This window comes from Mesoplodon mirus (genome assembly GCF_964341445.2).
Source record: "Mesoplodon mirus genome assembly, chromosome: 14".
Lineage (NCBI taxonomy): Eukaryota > Metazoa > Chordata > Mammalia > Artiodactyla > Ziphiidae > Mesoplodon > Mesoplodon mirus.
In genome coordinates, this window is record NC_138990.1 from 31,516,893 (window position 1) to 31,538,500 (window position 21,608).

Here is a 21,608-nt window from a genome sequence, read left to right on the forward strand (position 1 = left end):
TTTGTTTAATGGTTCTTCCAGTGACAGGCACCTACCGTGCACTGTCATAGGTACTGGAGACCGAATGGTGGGCAAGGAGGTATTCAAACAAGGAAAACAGGGATCAAAGAAGATCTCGCTGAATAAGTGATTTAAGAGATGAGTAGGAGCTAATCATGTGAGAGGAGCTAGGGATAGGAGGAAGGAATGCCATGTCTGCAAGCCTGGTGGTAAATTGACAAATAAGATAAACACACTTTTTAGAAATATTTTGTCTATTGGGGCAGAAACGTATGAGATTATTAATCAACTAAATGTTTTCTCCACACAAGGGTACAGAGAATAATAGATATTTTCAGATTAATTATCCTTACATATATGTAGGATATACAGTATACTCAACTGATTCTTACCTTGTCTTTGAAATACATTTTTTACCTCTTTTGTTTACTTTGCCAAATCAGTACATATCTTTTATTGAAACTCTTTTTAAAAATATAGATTCGTTGAAGAGGAACATATTCCTTATATAAATGCTTTTCAGCATTTTCCAGAAGAGATGAAATTATATGGGCGTGACAAAGGAATCTTTGCTATAGAGGTATGTTATTTTCTTTTTTACTTTGTAGTCACTTATAAGACACAAGAGTAATTTGGTGATTTATATTCCTCTCCTGACTTATTTGGTGTTGGAGTTTTAAAAATGTCATCTAGTTTTTGTTCTATTGAAATATGGACATTAGTCATAATTTAATGAAGAGTAGAATTATTATTTTTTGTTTTCCTTATGTGGCTACATCTAATCCTTTAGGTTACGCAATCCTCAAAATACAGCTATAATGTTAGGTGTGTGCGTTGCAAATAGGTGTATTGTTGAGACTAAAAGTTTTATATAGAGACCTTTAGGTAATTTCAAATTTAAAAAACAGTATTTTTTGTTGTTATTTGCACACTATGTTGCTTTGGAGAGAAGAGATGAAAGTTATTATGTTGTTTCAAGAGGCATATATTTTATTTATTTATTTATTTATTTATTTATTTATTTATTTATTTATTTATTTATTTATTTTAAACTTTTTGGCTGCGTCAGGTCTTAGTTGTGGCACGTAGGATCTTCATTGAGGCATGTGGGATATTTCGTTGCGGCGCACAGGCTTCTCTCTAATTGTGGCGTGTGGGTTTTCTCTCTCTAGTTGTGGCACAGGCTCCAGGGTGTGTGGGCTCTGTAGTTTGCGGCACGTGGGCTCTCTAGTTGAGGTGCATGAGCTCAGTAGCTGCAGCACATGGGTTTAGTTGCCCCGCAGCATGTGGGATCTTAGTTCACTGAACAGGGATCAGACCCGCATCCCCTGCATTGGAAGGTGGATTCTTTACCACTGGTCCACCAGGGAAGTCCCTCAAGAGGCACTATCTTAAGTCCTTTGCTTGTGTTAGTCTTCTTTTAGATCTCTTTTCAGATGTCTCCAATGGCAGCGCTTCTGTCCTTTTAATTATGAGTCTTTATCACTATTTATAGTACTCAAAGGTTATTTTCCCTGTGCTCTTCATCAGAAGGTTTTCAGTGTACTAAATATATATTAAATATTATCCTCCATTTACCCACTTAAGGAATTATTTTCATAGGCTTTCCTAACCTTCACCACCTTCACATTGTTTTCAGTTTAATTCAGGAGACATTTATGATCCTTACTAAACCCCTGCATGAGTATGGTCCACCATCTTCCCAATTTTACATGTGAGTAAACACCTCAGACAGGTAGAATGATTTGCCAAGGTCATGCAGATGGTAGTCTCAGACTTGGAACTACAGTGCTTTAGGCCTTTTACTCATTGTATGGTCTTTTGTTCTGTTTTTCTACCATCTTACTATTATTTGTCCCATCTAGTCTTAATTTCTTGTTTCTTCTTTTCCTGCCTTTTTTGAATTAAGATTTTTTTATGATTCCATTTTATCTCTACTATTGATTTATTAACCATACCTCTATTTTTTAAGAGGTTGTTCTAGAGTTTATAAAATTCATCTTTAACGTACCACAGTCTGCCTCAATAATATACCAGTACATGTATAGTGTAAGACCCTTACAAGAATATATATATTTCCACTTCCCTCCTCCTGTCCCTTAGTGTTAAACATTTTATCTTTACCTGTTAGATATTCCACAATGCGTCGGAATTATTTTTGCTTTAAAAAGTTGTTTATCTTTTTAAGAAATTAAAATGAGAAGAACTACTTCATATTTACCCACATTTTGCCATTTCTGGCACTCTTCCTGTCTAAAAATGTCCTGTAACATTTCTTATAGTACAGATATGTTGGCAGTGAATTCTTCTGGCACTTTTTGGTCTAAAAATGTCTTTGTTTTGCCTTCATTTTTGAAAAAACATTTTCACTAGTATAGAATTCTGGGTTTGTACTTTTCCTTCAGCACTTTAAAAATGTTTCTTTCTACAGGACTGTCTGATTTCTCTTCTCTTCCTTTCTCTTCCCTTCCCTTCCTTTCTCTTCCTTCCTTCTCTCCTTCCTTCCTTCCAACTACATGTTAGACCACAGCTCACTAAGGCTTCTGTTCTTTTTCTTTTCCTCAGTGTGTTTTGTTTTGGATAGTTTCTACGATGGTATCTTCAGATTCACTGATCTTTACTTCTTGAATGTCTGATTTGCTGTTAAACCCATCTAGTAATTTTTTCATTTCAGATTCTGTATTTTTCATTTCTAGAAGTTCCATTTTAGTCTTATCTTTTTCGTTTCCTTCGTTATGTTTATGTTTTCTTTTACATCCTCCAGTTTATTGACAATATTTACAGTAGTTGCTTTAAGGTTATCATCTACTAATTCTGTTATCTCTGTTATTTCTGGGTCTGTTTCTGTTGATTGATTTATCTCCTGATTATGTGCCATATTTTCCTGCTTTGCATTCCTGGTAATTTTGATTAGATGCAGACAGTGTGAATTTTGTGTTGCTGAATACTGGATTTTTGTTCTGGTGTATGATTAGGTAACTTAGATATCAGTTTGATCATTTAGAAGCTTGTTTTTTTAATGGCTGTTCCAGAGCCTATATTGTGAGACTAAGGAAGCCCCGCTACTAAGGCATGTCCCTTTGGAAGACTCTACCCAGAGCCCCCAGTATTATGAAGTCTCTCCACTCCAGCTGGTGCCTTATGCAAACTCTGAGAATTGTTTGGATTCACTGGAAAAATCCAATGATTTTTTTTTCTCCCCTGGCCTCAGGTTTTTTCTCACACATGCACAGATTGGCACTCAGCCAAAGACTTGAGAGGACCCCTTTGCAGACCTCCAGAGTTCTCTCTCTGCAGTTTTATCCTCATTGGTACTCTGCCTGCAAATTATAGCCACCTCAGCTTCCAGGAACTCTAATCGCTCTCTGCTAACTCAGCAAGACCACTGGGCCCTGTTTCACTCCCTGCTCCCTGCAGTACAGCTTGGAGACTGCCTCCAGGCAGTAATCTGGGGCCATTTGTTTCTCTTCTCTCAGCGATTATATAGTCCTGTGCTTCCTGTTATCCAATGCCTAAAACTGTTGTTTCATATATTTTTTCCAGTTCTGTGTTTACCATGGGAAGTCAATTCCTGTAGTAGTTTCCCATAGTAGTTAATCCTTTAAGGGCAGAAACAGAATTGTTCTAAATACTCATTTTTAGACATTTAGAAATAGAGTCAATATTCAGATGCTTTTTAGCTGAGTGTTATGAAATACTTGCCTAGTAATAATCTCTTGTTGACTATTTTTAAATTAATCTTGAGTTGAGGGGACAGGGGTATGTAAAATAGGGGAGCGATTTCTTGTAGAGATTTTGATAGAAAGTATAAGCATAAAAATATATGAGATTATGTCTTGGTAACAGTAACTATTGCACTTTACCTTTTTCACTTGTATCTTAGCTTTTTTTTCAATTAACTTTTTATTTTGGAATAATTTTAGATTTATAGAAAAGCTGCAAAAATAAAAATATATCCTTTACCCAGATTCAACTCTTGTTAATATTTTATTTTATCCTTTGTGCTGTTCTTCCCTATCTATGTATCTATCTATGTAATTCTATTTCTGAATCATTGAGGGTAAGTTACATTTATCATGGCCCATCATCCCTAAATATTTTAGTGTATATTTTCTAAGAGTAGGGATATTCTCTTATATAACTGCAATTTACTTATTAACTTTTTATTTTTCTAGAAGCTGCACAGTATAGATATGCCACAATTTACCTGACTAGTTTTCTATTGATGGAGTTTTGTGTTTGGGGATTCAAGGCTAAAGAAGGCAGCTAGGTAATGAAAAAACAAAACAACAAAACTGAAAGCAATCTGAATGTCTATCAAGGAAAATGGATAAAATGTGACATAGTCAGACATGGTATATTAAACAACTATGAAAATGAATCAACTACAGCCACAAGCAACAGGAATGACTCTAAGAAACATTCTGTTGAGTGTAAAAGGCAAGACTTAGGAAGCTACATACAGTATGATATCATTTTTGTTAAGCTCACAAAAGAAGTTAAGCTAAATATATTTATATAAATATATTTATGTGCATGATAAAACTTTAAAAAAAATAAGTTTATGGTAAGCAAAATTCAGGATACTAGTTACCTCTGGAGGGGAAGGCACAGAGGGAGGACTAGAGAAGGAGCACACTGGCAGGTGTGACAGTCGGGTTTGTTTGTATATTTCTTGCATCCCTAACTAGTCTTTGAGAGTAGGAATCATGTGTAATGCTTCTATTTTATCATACATAAGACCTAATATATAATAATCATGTATACATGGTAAGAGCTCTGTGTTTATTGGTTAAATGATTTGAAATAGCTGAAAAACAGAATTAGTTTAAATACTTTATTTAGAGAAGATTTCAAATAGATTTGTTGGGGATTTTTTTCCACCTAAGTAATAAACATCCAGGCTGCTTCTTTTGTATTTATTATATAATATACCCAGAGGCTATTAAATAGTGGCATTTGATTGAAAAAATTAAAAAGCATTCCACTGATATTTTAGTGGTAAATGTGTAAGGGATATAACTTCTGCTTATAAGCAAGGACATTTAAAAAACTGAGTTATGGGTGTGTCAGTATCACTCATGAAAACCAGTGTGTGAGATAAATAATCTTACCAGTTATTTGTACTGTTCACCAATATACTGAAACCAATAGTAAATTACTCTAGTCAGAAAATGTATGTTTGAGGCTACATTGATGATACTTGTTTTAGGAGAATCATGCCTCATGTTTTCTAAGTGAAACCAGTGATTTTATGTGAATTATCTGTGATTTAGTTTGATCCCTTGCCAATACCCACCCCTAGTACCCAGCATGCCCAGCCCAGTTCTCCCCCTACCTCTGCTTCCCAAGAGGAGGAATGAGAACCAAGTTTTATACTCATCTAAGGAAAACTGAATAATGACAAAGGTTAGCCTGCTACAAAAATAATCACGTAACCCTGCCAAAATCAAATCAAAATTATTTGGGGATTGTCTACTCTTTTGGATAACAGCTTTTAATCTGCTTTAGTACAGATATGTGAAACTTGAACATAAGTATTCCACAGTCAGCAGAATATTTGGAGGACAGGCACATCTTAAGAAGGAGGACTCAGGTTTTTCCCAGCTCTGATCCTGGGGCCAAAACAAATAACTGCCTCCTGTTCAGTTGGTCATCAGTTCATAAATTCGTATTTATTCATAAGGTTTATCTTGGTCTGTGCAAGTCGACAGCATGTTTCTGAAATGACCTCATCCCCAGGACCAAGACTGTATTTCACATAAAATAATGTATTCACCACAAACTTCCAGAAGATTAGACTTTGAATATAAAAAAGTATTTTTTGCTACTGCTGATAGATTTACAGCCATTAAGATAATTCTAGCAGACTAAAAATGCGAATTGAACTGTTTTGTGAATCATAATGCATGTGGAATTCATTTTATCCTTCCTCCGTGAATAATATATTACAGTGCTTTGTCATTTCTTCTGACATTTTTATTCCTTGTTAATTTTCCTTTGCAATAGGAAGTCTTGTTTTAAGTTTGGGTTAACAGGTGCATGTAGCATTAGCTTTTTCTCAGCTGAATCTTTGCTTCAAAACAACACTAAGAATAAGGGTGAGGCACTGTACTTTTTTTTTTTTTTAACAGCAAAGCAGGAAGTTCACCTCTGACAGGGTATTGTAATCAGGTTTATCACAAGAGCCTGCTGTTGTGTAACAGAAACTCTAGCTTGTCCTTACCTGTCTTAAGGCATTGCTTCATGAGGGAAAATAAACTCACTGGAATATTTGTGAAATTCAATAAAATGCTTTCCCAAGCACTCCATTTTTAATGCATGCTAGAACAATTTATTATAGCCTTGTGGTCTTTTAAAAAACATATTAGCCTTGTGATTTCTTAGTATTATAATTAAATAAATCTATAGCACTCTAGAAGCCCTATGTGTCATATTTACTATACCTTGTAGACACATCCTCAGCCATGTCTAGTAGTAGTCCATATTCCCTTCTTCCCCTCCCCCACTTTTTCAAGAAAAATGGAGAAGTTTTGGGATGTCTTCAAATGACTGTTTACTTAATTGACAGGCAGCTTTTCTTCATTGTATGCTTTGCCTTTGCTTACAAAAGCGCATTCACTATTCCATAGTATGTTGAAACTTTTAAGTGGAAACAGCTTTTCATTAACAAAGGCAGCATTTTCTTTCCTCCTTCCATGTCTTAGCTTTCTCTACTAAGTCTTGGCTTCTTCAGCAGCTGTACCTCCACCAGAAATGAAAAAGGGTGCAATTGTTCTAGGAGATGGTGATGAAGATAATGCCAGTGGGGTTTTGTGTGTGTGGGCTGCTGGGGACTGTTTTTCTTCTGTGTTTGGTTTGGTTTTGGTTTTGTTATTCCAGAAAGTTGAGCACACCTTAAAAACAAATCAAAGGGAAGGGGGAAAAAAGGTTTAAAGACCCTTAAACCTTGATCCTGTGTGAACTGTTTCTTTCCATTAAATTGTTCTGTTAATTAAGTGGGCCCCTCTGTCCCACTAACAACAAATCTGACAAAACTCACTTTAAAACATAGGGTAATGGAATACAGAGTACAGAGTATTGATGTGGTTTGTTTCTTCTGACAAGCGGGCCATAAGAGTTTGAGTCTTCCTGCCATCACCCTGACTTAAGAGCAAAGTTCAGGAGAGGAGACAGGTGTGCAAATTAAGTTTTAGTATTTCCAACCATCTCCTTTTTCTGAGTTGTGATTCCCAACTGCTGGTAGGTAGCTGTTTCATTTTCCATATTTATTTAATTTATTTTTAAAAATAAATTTATTTATTTATTTAATTCATTTATTTAGCTGCGTTGGGTCTTGGTTGCTGCATGCGGGCTTTCTCTAGTTGCCGAGAGCGGGGGCTACTCTTCGTTGCAGTGAGCGGGCTCAGTAGTTGTGGCTCCTGGGCTCTAGAGCACAGGCTCAGTAGTTGTGGCACATGGGTTTAGTTGCTCCGTGACATGTGGGACCTTCCCGGACCAGGGCTCGAACCCATGTCCCCTGCATTGACAGGAGGATTCTGAGCCGCTGCACCACGAGGGAGGTCCGTGTTTCAATTTAAAGGTAACCTCCTCCTCCTTTTTCTGGCTCCGCCTCTTCTGCTGCTTTATTTTTGAGTCAAGTTTCTGAAGTGTGGTGCTGATTTGAAGCATCAGTTACTTCTAGCAAAAATCTTTCAGGTCATCTGGTAGAATACACTAAAAATCTATTCTTTTTCAGGGATACCATCTCCATATGGAGTACCAAATAGTCAAATTGCTGCTTGAACCAAGGTTGGACCTAGACACACTTATCTCTATTACAATAGAATTTATTCTGCCGATGGCTTAACACACAGTAGGGATACTTCTATCTTTTCAGCCTTGAATTTCTTTATTTTTATGTATTTTAAAACCCACAGACCAATTTCTTAACAGTTAATATGTAACATACATGTTATTCCACCATGGTCCTTGACAGTAATTCTACATCCTCTTAAGAATTAGTCATTTCATCATCCCTCACTAGACTCAGCAAGAAGTAATAAAGAGGAAACTGGAAATTCACTCCAAAGTACATCTCCAGTGTTTTGAATGTTGATCAACAGCATCCTCTCTGAATGAGTAAAAAGAAAAGATGTAATGCTGGTTCAGCCAGACCCACTGCGTGGCACTTTGCCATGATGATTCAGTTTGACTTGGAGCAATCTTACACCCTTTGTGAAACTAGGGCCCGTTGGTTGAAGGAAGAAAAAGACTCCTCCAGAGCTGTCAGTCCCTCTTTCAGCCTCTCCAAATGACTGTCTTGTTGGATCAAGTTTTGATAACACTCTGAGTCTTCAAACTCTAGGTTGTTTCACCATCTTACTCTGTAGGCCGTGGGTAGCTCTTGGGATTGTTTGTGCAAAGCTTTGTTAGAGTAATAATCTAACAGGTTTGAAATCGACCTGAGGGAAATTAAGGCGAGTGTAATGATAACAGGTGTTCTCAGTTTCCCTCACTCCCACTCCCTCCCAGAATTACTACTGCCAGGCAGCATGAATAGAAAGCAGCTGATGTGTTCTTCTGTTCCTGGCTTCCCACAACGTCTTAACCATCACTGGAATTCGTGGGTGTGCTTCTCTTATCAAGCTTGTGACGTAAAACCATCTGAGGGTCCCTTCCAGGCTACAAGAAAAATGAGGTTGAGAGCCACTTCATTTTATTTTATTTTTCGCACAAGAATATTGTGGAGAGCTTGTTTAAACTACAGACTCTTAGTCCTAGTGTTAGGGATGGATTTATTAAGTCTGGTGTGGGATCCAGGAATATTTTATGCAAGCATCTTGCAAGTGGTACTGATAGTAATGGTGCTTTGAGCAGTACAGACTAGTTTTCTCATCTCTGCCTCTGTCATTCTTTTGTTATTACATCTTATTCTACAAAAAATTTGAGGTAAAAAGTAGACTAATTAGGGCTTCCTTGGTGGCGCAGTGGTTGAGAGTCCGCCTGCCGATGCAGGGGACACGGGTTCGTGCCCCGGTCCGGGAAGATCCCACATGCCGCGGAGCGGCTGGGCCCGTGAGCCGTGGCTGCTGAGCCTGCGCGTCCAGAGCCTGTGCTCCACAATGGGAGAGGCCACAACAGTGAGAGGCCCGCGTACCGCAAAAAAAAAAAAAAAAAGACTAATTAACAGATTACCAAAGACCAGTATAAAACAAAGTGCTATTATACCTTAACTAAACATGCAAAGTTTTAAACAGGATTCTGGTAGTCCTCTTATTCTACTTAATAAATCAGAGATTCCCCATGCCAAATGAAAATACAAAGACCCAGCAGCTTCTATGAGACCCTTTCCTTGGGTGTGTTCTGTACATGCATGCATTTTCTAAAAGTCAAAGTAAGACTATTCTAACGCAGTCATTAAATGTTCACTGTAATTATTATATATCCATGTTTTGCAATCTTGTCAAAATTAGAGCCTGCTTCACCTCTCCAGGCTAAGGACAATGGGACAGAAAGAAAAATGTGACACTGTGATCACATTCTCTAAAACAATGCTGTGTAACAGTACTCCCAGCCTTCTGCCCAAGGTTGGATACTTTGCTGAGCTAGTGGTTCAAGAGGGGCCTGCCTTGGTTGGAATAGGAGCAGATGTCTAGGGAGGTTAGTCCATAGCCAGCCCTGCAGGGACAATTGGGCCACCACTTCAAGTGGTGTCGGAGGCGGAAGGGAGCGGATGTTACTGTGGATGTTTTATACATATATTAAGTATTTTTAGCTTACCAGATTCCTTTTCATTAATGACCTTGCAATTACTTGTCATGAATTTATCATCCGTTAAATTGGTTTTTTGAGATGGTTGTTTTTCAAAGGGGAACATTCACTGCTCTAGTGTTTGTTTTGTTTGCAGATAAAAGTACTTAATTTCATCTCCTACCTTCATTATTTGAAAGGATTAGGGTTGCCATAAATCTTGTCAGTAATGTTAATTGTTTTAACTTGAAAAGATGCTTCAGATTTTGTGCAAAATGCAGCAGATGTCTAAATAAGTTAATTTTATAAAGAAAAAAGCTTTTGCCAAAAGTCACTGAGAATATATGTTTTCCTTTTTTCTCTTTTAATTTCACAGATTAGAATACAATTAATAGTATTTTAGTGTACAAGTAGAATTACTGTATCTCAACATTTAAAAAAAAGACTTGAAAGGCCACATTGCTATTTTGGATTGACAGAAATTTACTTTGTATTCTTCAGCTACAGATTAATCATATGTTAATAATATAGCTAATTGAAAGCCTTTTTTTTCCTCATAAAACTTGAGTTTAGACATTGAAATAGTGGTATCAAAATAAATACAATACAAAAAAGGTTGTAACCTCAGGCAAAGTAAAATCAGGCATAGTTAACGCTTTGATTGCTTTCTATAAGCATACTCTTTTTAAAAAATATTTATTTATTTATTGGCTGCATCGGGTCTTAGTTGCGGCGTGCGGGCTCTCTAGTTGTGGCACGTGGACGTAGTTGCTCCGCGGCGTGCTGGATCTTAGTTCCCAGACCAGGGATCGAACCAGCTTCCCCTGCATTGCAAGATGGATTCTTAACCACTGAACCACCAGGGAAGTCCCTATAAGCATACTCTTGTACCATTATAAAGCATTTCCTTGTGCTTTATAATTGCATATGAGCTGAATGTACCAAAGAAACATTTAACAGAGAAATACTCATTCCTTCAGTTGGCTTCCAAACACCTTCACACATTTAGAAAATGGGCAAGACATGACATAATGGTATTATTGGCACAAATTGTTGGGAAACAGATTTTTGCTTAGAATAAGGAAGAACTTTTTAATGATTAAACCCGTTAAAAATGGAATAGACTACCTTCAGGGAAGGTATTGAGTTCCCATCACTGGAGATTTATAAGAAGGGCTAGACATATACCTGCTGGGGATTTTGTAAAGTTAGACCATATACTTAGACCAAAGACTCAAAGGTCTTTCCAACTCTGAATTTGCCAGTTAGATTATTTCTCCTACAAGGCGATGTATGAAGTGATTCTGTTACACAAAATAGTTTATTGAACCGATATTATCTTTCTCTCTTACCACTTTTTTTTTTTTAACTAGGCATACCTACAGAAAAGTGAACATATCACACATGTACCCAACCTGATGAATTTTCATAACCTGAACCAGCCCCGAGATCAGGAAACAACCTTAGCACCCTAGGAGCTCCACCCTTATGCTCACTTGCAGTCATTACCTCCATGACTCCAAGAGTAATCAATCACTCTCCTGACTTCTAACCGTATGGACTAGAAGTTCGGTGCTGAGTTGCTAAGTTTTGTACTTTACATACATGGAGTCATTCTCTTTTGCATCTGGCTTCTTTTAACATTATGTTTTGAAGATTCATTCATACTGTTGCATGTAGAGCATTCATTTGTTTGCCGTATAATGTTCCACTGTGAGACTGTATCAAAATTTACTAGATAGTTATTCCTGTACTTACTCTATTGCTGATGGCATTTGGGTAGTTTCTAGCTTGGGACTTTCACAAATAGTGTTATGAATATTCTAGTGCCTGTCTTTTCATGGACTGCATGCACATTTCTGTTGGGTATATGTAGCTAGAGCTGCTTTGCTGTAGAATATGTCCACACTCAACTTTAACAGATACTGCTGAACAGGTTTCAGAATGTTTGTATTTAGGCCTAGTTTTAATGGGGTCCTGCCATATCAGAAATGTTAGTTTTTCTGAAATCCCATAAGCCTTAAAAAAAAAATCTTGCTTGTAGTACTCGATAACTTTCTATCTTATTCTATAGTTATTTTTGTACCCTGATCCCTTTTCTAGAGTATAAACTCCTTGAAGAGATCACTTTATTCATCTTTATATTTCCCAAAGTATCTTGCATAGAATAGACTCTAAATTTAATATTTTTATGTGAGTGGATGAGTAAATGAGGAAAAATTATATGTAGTATTAATAAGAAGAATGTTTGGAAATTGCAGAAATATAAGTAGCATACCCAATAAACTACAAGGGTGATCTTAAAGTGAAGAGAATTAATTTATTAATATTAGCTCATAGATTTTCCTGAATTCTATAAGACACTCTTATAGGCTCTTAATGTGGGAAAATAGAAGATTGAATTGCACATTTTTTTTTTGAGTTTTTCTTTTTTTTTAATTTATTTATTTATTTTTGGCTGTGTTGGGTCTTCGTTTCTGTGCGAGGGCTTTCTCCAGTTGCAGCGAGCGGAGGCCACTCTTCATCGCGGTGCGCGGGCCTCTTACTGTCACGGCCTCTCCCGTTGTGGAGCACAGGCTCCAGACGCGCAGACTCAGTAGTTGTGGCTCACGGGCTTAGTTGCTCCGCGGCATGTGGGATCTTCCCAGACCAGGGCTCGAACCTGTGTCCCCTGCATTGGCAGGCAGATTCTTAACCACTGCGCCACCAGGGAAGCCCATGAATTGCACATTTTTATCTATTAGACTTAAACCCTGGTGTCATCTCTCACATAGAAGCATGTGAATATTATGTAACACTGAGCTAAATCTGTTAGCTGTGAATTTGAAGATTGGTGAGAGGGTGCCGGTGAAGGAGGGTGAGAGGGAAGTCGTGCTTTGGAGTGATTATGACGACATTGTAACTCCAGTTGGGTTGTAGCTGTATACCAGATTCTTCCATGATTGGCAAGAAGTAATGATTTCACTATACCATGGGTAAGGCCAGTAAGAGTTTTATGAGCCAGATAGATTTTAATTTACCACTATTACTGTTTAAAACTGCTTGGTGAGGAAATTTGGGATTTATGGGCGTTTCCCCTTAGTGCTTTTCTCTACATTCCAAATTTTATTCAATGAATGCATATTACTTTTATTTTTTTGTTGTTTTTTACTTTAAAAACTTTTTTTTTAATTTATTTTATTTTTTGGCTGCGTTGGGTCATTGTTGCTGCGCATGGGCTTTCTCTAGTTGTGGTGAGCGAGGGCTACTCTTCGTTGCGGTACATGGGCTTCTTATTACGGTGGCTTCTCTTGTTGCAGAGCATGGGCTCCAGGCACACGGACTCAGTAGCTGTGGCACTCGGGCTCAGTAGTTGTGGCTTACGGGCTCTAGAGCTCAGACTCAGTCGTTGTGGCTCGCAGGCTCTAGAGCGCAGGCTCAGTCGTTGTGGCGCACAGGCTTAGTTGCTCCGCGGCATGTGGGATCTTCCCAGACCAGGGCTCGAACCCATGTCCCCTTCATTGGCAGGCAGCTTCTTAACTACTGTGCCACCAGGGAAGTCCCCATATTACTTTTAAAATCAGAAAGTAGTTTTTAAAATAATTTGTGTTGCAAAAATTGCTACCTTGACTATCTTTTTCATTCCAGTCTTGGCCTAACTATGAAGATATCTATAAAAAAATAATTGAAGTTGCCATATTTTTAGATTTGCCACGTTTTCCAGACATAACTGAAGACTGCTATCTTCATCCAAACATCTTGTGTATGAAATACTTGATGGAAGTCAATCTCCCTGGTAAGTGAGTGATGTATATAATGAGCAAGCTTTGACTTACTAAATTATTATGAACAATATATTGCATCTTCTCAAATCAGAGACTATTAGAGTCACCTGACGGGGTCCATAGTAACATGAAGCTTAATTTTAAAATCCTTTCTTAAAATATTTTGGACCATTTAAAATGGGTAAAAGGACACTTCAGAAATAATGAGTTCTATTTTGGTGTGAGGGATAAGTTTGAGAGAATATGTTCGGTTTTTACAGTAAGTTTGCTGAATACAAGTAAAGTAACACATGTTTCAGTATGAGTTATTAATTACCTAGGCACCCACTCCCCCCAGAAAAGCAGCACTTCTTCATTTGCATGAAGCATAATTATTACATAAAGAATTCTAATTTTAAAAATCCCAGGGGCTTCCCTGGTGGCGCAGTGGTTGAGAATCTGCCTGCCAATGCAGGGGACACGGGTTCGAGCCCTGGTCTGGGAAAATCCCACATGCTGCGGAGCAACTAGGCCCGTGAGCCCCAACTGCTGAGCCTGCGCGTCTGGAGCCTGTGCTCCGCAACAAGAGAGGCCGCGATAGTGAGAGGCCCGCGCACCGCGGTGAAGAGTGGCCCCCACTTGCCACAACTAGAGAAAGCCCTCGCACAGAAACGAAGACCCAACACAGCGAAAATAAATAAATAAATAAATTAATTAATTAAAAAAAAAATCCAGAAGTTAATCTATGGTAACATTTTTGTTGTTTGCTAATATATTGCTATTTCCAGTCCCTAAAAGAAATTGAGTTCCAAGTCTGGTAGGATGAAACACAGAATGTGAAGACAGCCTTACTAGCTGTTGTTCACATTATACCAAGACACAGGTAACCCGAATGGAATCTGCCGATGGAATCCATTCCTGAATTTCTTGCTAAACTAGAAATGTGAGAAATTCAGGATTTCTATTCTTAACAGAAAATACAAACATGGTGTGACTATATTATTGCTTAAGCAATATAAAAAATGTGATTGAATGTATTTTTAATAGGGGAGGAAAATACATATGTTATATGAAAAAAGCAATATGTAAAACTGTATGTATGGTATAATTTTAACTATAAACATAAACATAAATTGGCGTAACATATATATGCAAATGTAAATATTAAGTCTGTACTTTTAAAATTTTTTTTGAAAAGGAAAAAAGTAATTTAAACTTTTCAAATACGTCTTTTTTTTTTTTTTTTTTTTTTTTTCCCCAGTACGCGGGCCTCTCACTGCTGTGGCCTCTCCCGTTGCGGAGCACAGGCTCCGGACGCGTAGGCTCAGTGGCCATGGCTCACGGGCCCAGCCGCTCCACAGCATGTTGGATCTTCCCGGACCGGGGCACGAACCCGTGCCCCCTGCATCGGCAGGTGGACTCTCAACCACTGCGCCACCAGGGAAGCCCCAAATACATCATTTATTAAGCTAAGGAATGTACGTCTCTGGTTAAGATTTCAGAAGTCACCAGCTATTTGATTAAGATTCCAGAATTTGGGGACTTCCCTGGTGGTGCAGTGGTTAAGAATCCACTTGCCAATGCAGGGGACACAGGTTCTATCCCTGGTCCGGGAAGATCCCACATGCCGTGGAGCAACTGGGCCCTTGCTCCACAACTACTGAGCCTGTGCTCTAGAGCCCGTGCGCCACAACTACTGAGCCTGCATGCCACAGCTACTGAGCCCGCGTGCCTAGAGCCCGTGCTCCACAACAGAGAAGCCACTGCAATGAGGAGCCTGCGCACCGCAACAAAGAGTAACCCCCGCTCACCGCAACTAGAGAAATGCCGTGCGCAGCAAGGAAGACCCAACGTAGCAGCCAAAACTAAATAAGTTAATTAATTTTTTTAAAAAAGATTCCAGAATTTGTAAAGTCTGATTTCTGCGCTTTGGCATGTTACATAGATCAGATTATTGTTTTGGATTTTGGTTTTTTCATTTACTTTTTTGATGGTTCTTTCAAAATATGGAAAGCTCCTGTGTTCTCTCATACACTCCAAAATCCTGAGCTTATAATGGGAATGCTGAGATATGGAAGGAATACAAGGAATTACCAACACGTAACTGACACGGGCTGGGTTATGGAAAGTGTGTAGCTCACGTAGTTGCTGTTGGACAGAGATGAGGGTGGCAGTATTTTCTGACCAGTGTGTGTGATTTAATACTATTTCTTACCTAACTCTTCCTGAGAGTGACAAGTGGAATTAAAACCATCATAATAGGCAGAGGGACACTAGTAGCATCTGGTATGTTTAAGTGCCTCTTTGGAGGCTGCGTTAAAAAGAACCAGGATAGAGAAAGTTTACTTCTCACAAACTGGTCAATAGAAATAATTTGCAATACAGGAAAAAAATTATACACAAATGTTATTGACCTGCTTATTTATACTGAAAAATTAGAAATAAATATCCAGCAGAAAGGTACTGTTTAAGTAAACAATGTTATGTATATTCAGTGGAACATTATGCAGCTTTTAAAATCATGTTTGTGAAGAGTATATAAAACGTGGCAAATGTTTGTTATAATAAAAAATGAAATGGGCCAAATTATAAAATTCTATATAAGCATAGCTACATAAAATTAAAATATTCATTAACATATTAGAAATAAATATACCAAAATATTGAAGTGCTATTTCTAAGCTATGGCAATGCCTTTTTTCCTTTCTTCTACCTTTATGTATCTTGTAAATGTCCTGTACTGAGTTTGTATTACTTAATTGTGGGGGGGAAACAACACACAAAATAGATCAACAGACTAACATGTAATAGTTCCTGCACCTTAGGATTTTGTTTTTTTCATTAATTAGTTAATTTATTTTGGCTGCATTGGGTCTTTGTTGCTGCTCGCGGGCTTTCTCTAGTTGCGGCGAGTAGGGGCTATTCTTCATTGCCGTGTGCGGGCTTCTCATTGCAGTGGCTTCTCTTGTTGTGGAGCACAGGCTCTAGGCACACGGGCTTCAGTAGTTGTGGCTCGTGGTCTCAGTAGTTGTGGCTCACGGACTCTAGAGCGCAGGCTCAGTAGTTGTGGCGCACAGGCTTAGTTGCTCCACGGCATGTGGGATCTTCCCAGACCAGGGCTCGAACCCATGCCCCCTGCATTGGCAGGCGGATTCTTAACCACTGCACCACCAGGGAAGTCCTTACACCTTAGGATTTATATTGTAAAATGTGTCATTGATTGACAAAGCACCCGTAAGATTATAAGAAGACCTCTAGAATATTGCCATTTTCAAAATCGAAAGTTTGCTGTCTACAGTACTATCAGTTCTATGGTGCTGTTGATCAAAAAGAAGAAACCTGTGTATTTGGCCCTTTCCCGGAAAGCTAAAAGTGGTTTTAAGCACACTGGGGCAACAAATGCCCCTCCTCAGTGCCTTTACGTATGACAGTGTCGTCTCTGAACTCGGTAGAAAGGTTTTAGCAAGCATGTCACACACACTCTTACTGAGTAACCACTGCCTCTTTGATGGCTTTGAGTGAACTCCAAACACATTTCTTAGTATTGTCCCTTATACTGGGACTGAGGAGCCTGCCAGAGAGAACTTCTGGCAGCTTTCACAATCAGTATATAATTTGTGGGGAACTTTATTACAGAGTTTCCAAAGTGCCTCCATCTATGTTACCTCATTTGTGAGGGTGGGAAGCGGGGGCAGGTGGGTATTCTCATTTACAGATGAAACATGGGCAAGCTGAGCGACGCCTGGCTGGTAGATGGCTGAGTGCGTACTTCAACCCAGCCGTCCCATTCCAGAGCTGATGTTCTTTCCACGTAATGCTCAGTTCAGCATCCTGTACTGCTTACTTTTTCTCTGCTGTCCTGGCGTCCTTCCTCATAATGTCTTCCACTTGCTTTTTTATTACTCTGTACTTTTGGCATAAGAGAAACAGTTTCAAGATAATTAATTTTAAATAAATAGGGGAGACATTTTTCAAGAAATGCCATTCTTTATAGTAATAATTCTATATATAATAATATATACTATATATAATACTATATACTATATATGGTAATATATATGCTGTGTGTAATATTATATATACTATTATAAAATTAAAGTATTGTATACTACATTAAGAGAATAGAATCAATAGGATATAATGACTGAATGCATGTAGGAGATTCAGTACAATACAATTTATTATGCTTTATAAATAATAGCCATTCTACTTGAATTTAATTAAAATAGAATATGGTACATCCTAGGTACTTAAATTAGTGAGTAAAGAAATTTGCTTAGTAATTTAGAGCTTTCAAAGTATGTTCACTTGTGCTATCTTATTGAATGTTTATCCTCACCATAACCCATTTTACAAATTAAGAAACTGAGGTTAGGTGACTCTAATTTGGAGTCACAAAGCTAATGATTAGAAAACCTAAATACATAGGCTGTAGATTTTCTGGCTCCAAGTCCCACATTATTCAGCCTTGAATAATAGATGCAGTCTGTGCTGAGCATATAGTTTCTTTGGGAAAGCAGTGCAGCTAGTGAGATGCACATCAGGCTTCCAGTGTGCTAGCCAGGCTTCCTGCTGGTGAGTGAGTGTGCGTTTTTAGAGAAGCTCTTGGTCTTACAGGAGAGTCAGTTTCAGGTAAATGCAAATTGCTGTAGAAACACAGACAAGAAACATGGATGAAACAATAGAAAAACGATGTGTGGCTGTGCATTAGGTGGCAAGATGTATCCTATAAATAACAGATGTTTGGGGAAGTGAAAATAGGAGAAGATACTCCTTGCTAGCATTCAACCGTTCATTTTTCTATACAAATATCATTTCTTGGTTTATTTTATTTACAAAATGTATGTCTCAGAGTTCTAGCATAGTATCATATTTTAAGATAAGCTTATCTCATAGATATACACATTAGTATAGTCTAGTTAGCCAGAGAATTTAATTCACATTTTACTGTTTTATTCTTCAACAGATGAAATGCATGATTTAACCTGCCACGTGGTAAAAGTGACTGGAATGGGAGAAGTGGATTTTCTAACATTTGATCCTATAGCTAAAAAGGCAAAAACTGTTAAATATGATGTACAAGCTGTAGCTGTCATTGTAGTGGTATTGAAACTGCTCTTTTTACTGGATGACAATTTAGAATGGTAAGTGTATGTCGATTTTATGAGGAAACAATTGTATTGTTTTTACCTAATTCTTCAGGGTAAAGGAATCCATATGCTACATCTCAGTAGAAAATAGAGACTCTCAGGTGTTAATAGAACATTGACTAGTAGCAACAGTTACTTCTTATGTAACATTTTGACTCAGCTAGTTGTGAGAGATCTCATTTTCCCTTAGTAGGTTGTTTGGATCATGTTTTCTTCCTATTCTTAGGTGGACACACGTTTCTCATGGCTCTACTGATGCCTGAGTTTTAAATCATCATACACAAATCCTAAAGGGTCAGTTAGCACTTCATCTGTATACCTTTAGGCTTCTGGCACTACGTGTCTTCAAAGATTATTTTGGAAAGTAAAAGAGTCTTAAAATGCCAACAAAGAGTGGCAGTATTTATAGTGTCTCCTTCCCTGTTTCAGTGATAGCTTCTCCATTAAAAGTTGGCATCAGTTTCAAGTACTGTTCTATACGTTTCCTTCAGAAGAATTCAAAATTTAACTGTCTTCCAATAAATGATTTCTAAATAAATTGATTTGTTTATTTGTATCTCCAGGTCTTTGTCTAATATTGCTGAGAAATATAATGAAAAGAATGAAGAAGGTACTTACTTTTTTTATGAATCAAATTCAAAGTGATTGTAAATGGTGGATTAAAAGATACAATAAATACAGCGAAGGAACTTTGAGAAATATACACATGCACATATACATATACATTTATACAAATTGTACCTTGTACCAGAATGTTTTATATGTATAGTTATTTAATTATATCTCAAGGCTACTAAAAAACCTCAGTGGCTTCCTACTGTGTGTAAAGGCCAGCCTGCTCTTTAGTTCCCAGCTCCTACTCACTAGCCATACTAGACCGTGAACTTCCTGGCAGCGCTGTGACTGGACCGTCTATTCCAGTGCCTCAACCGTTGCTCACGTTGGTCCTTCTACCTGAAGTGTTCCTTCCTTCTCACCCCCAACTCCTTCTATCCCTGGCAAGTCCATCTTCATGCTTCAAGATGCAACATAAATGCCCTCTTCAGCCTCTCTTCACACCCACTCCCCAGCCCACCTCTTCCCAAACCAGAACCGATGACCCTGCCACAGCCACTCCTGTCCAGACTTCTCTTAGTTGTTTAAAACACTGAATCGTAACTAGCGGACTAAGCATGTCTATCCCTGTTAGGCCGCCAGTATTTGTAAAGTGCCTGGAGTATCTGCCGCATAGTGACTGCTGTGTAAATGACAAACAGGCAGACAAGTAGGTAGATTGCAAGCTTCTAGAGGGAGGGGCCATATCTTTTTTACTTTTTTTTTTTAATGTATCTTTAATATCTAGCAGAGTGACTGGACTAATATCCACTTAATAAAGTGTGGTAAATGCATGAATTCTTACATTCAATTCCAGTTTCTTAATGTTCTCACTAGGATTTATGTTCATTGTTTTATTTTTAATTTCAGCTTTTTTGAGGTATAATTGACATATAAACTTGTAAGATATTTAAAGTGTACATTGTAGCAATATGATGTGTTTGCATTGTGAAAGGATTCCCATGAAGTCAATTAACACATCCATCACCTCTCATATTTACCTTTTTGTATGTGTGAGAATATTTACATTCTCTCTTAGTGCATTTCAGGTATACAATACAGTATTACCAACTATAGTCACCATGTTTTACATTAGAGCTTGTTCATCTTATAGCTGAAAGTTTGTCTCCTTGTACCAATCTCGCCCTCTTTCCCGCACCCCTCAGCCCCTGGCAGCCACTTTTTTACTCTATTTCTATGAGTTTGACTTGTTTTTTAAGATTCCACATATATGTTCATTGGTTTCAGGAGCTTAGATTTAATGGTGGCAGTTAGTTTGTGTGTTCTTTCCAGAATATGTGCAGCATGCTTCTTTCTGCACATTGCTTCATGTTGGCTCCTACATAGAGTAAAAGGTTGGACAAGATGTTTTCTGACGTTAAAGGGCCTTCATAGACTGTGTAGACATTTAGAGTAAAGGATGCTTTGACATATTATCTTCCTGTGACCCTCAAAATAAACCTACAGTGTCAGCAGGGCAGGGATTGTGGTCCCCATTCTCTCTGCTCCCTAACTGTCCACTGTCCCCTGCCTTCCCACATCACTGATGAGGAGTTTAAGAAGTTATGACTCACTTAAGGTCAAAGAACCTTGTGTTCTATTCATTGTTATAGTTTTCCTTCTTCCTTGTAGCTCTTCTGGTAGTTGCCTGTCCTCTGTGGCTCTGTTGCTCTGTGGCCTACAAGGCCATAAGTAATGATTATATTGGCCAGTTGAAAGATTTTTAACTAGACATTGAAGGTAGACTATCTTCATTAGAGAATATATAAAAAATTCAGCCTTTCACTCAGCCATCTTCCTTCTGTCAGCCTTCCTTTCTTCAAACTTCCTCACTCTAAGCCTCTTTCCTGCTTTACCTTTAATTTCATTTTTTTCCTCCCTACTCTTCCCATCTCCCCACATGGATTGAATAAAAGAGTGAGGAGTGTAGTTTTAGGCTCGACTATGTATTCAATTCTGTTGTCTATCTCACCTTGACATCTTGAACACACACTCACTCCACCTGTCCAATGCAATCTACTTTCTTACTTATCTCTAGAGTCTTTGGATTTGGATTAGGCTTAGGAAGAACAGAAATAGGAGCTGATGAAACTAGAAGCCTGGTGCCATTGCACACATACAGCCACCGTTTGTTCCTTAATTCATGTATTCCTAGACATATTGGAGCACCGCCCTGTGCCAGGCACTGTGCTGGGATTTGGGTCAGGAGGAAGAGGCCTGATTGTGTAGTCTTCTACATAAACAAAATATGTCTTCTATTCTCAGGGGGATAATAGTCAAATCTAGGAGAAGCAGACATTTTTGGTTTTGGTATAATTTAGTTAGGGCCACAGTACAGGTAGGGACTCAGAGAAGGGAGTGAGGGCAGGTCGCTCAGCAGTTGTGTTAG

At 38.2% G+C, this 21,608-nt stretch overlaps 1 protein-coding gene across 2 annotated transcripts in view; it reads left to right on the forward strand.

Moving 5' to 3' along the window:
- The window catches only part of TAF1B (TATA-box binding protein associated factor, RNA polymerase I subunit B), a 59,544-nt gene that overhangs the window by 27,357 nt on the left and 10,579 nt on the right, over positions 1-21,608 (forward strand). For both annotated transcript variants that reach the window (XM_082642478.1, XM_082642479.1), the window contains 4 exons: positions 481-580; positions 13,360-13,507; positions 18,442-18,619; positions 19,189-19,235. In XM_082642478.1, the coding sequence (XP_082498604.1) occupies positions 481-580; positions 13,360-13,507; positions 18,442-18,619; positions 19,189-19,235 (473 nt within the window). The remainder of the gene's footprint in view (positions 1-480; positions 581-13,359; positions 13,508-18,441; positions 18,620-19,188; positions 19,236-21,608) is intronic.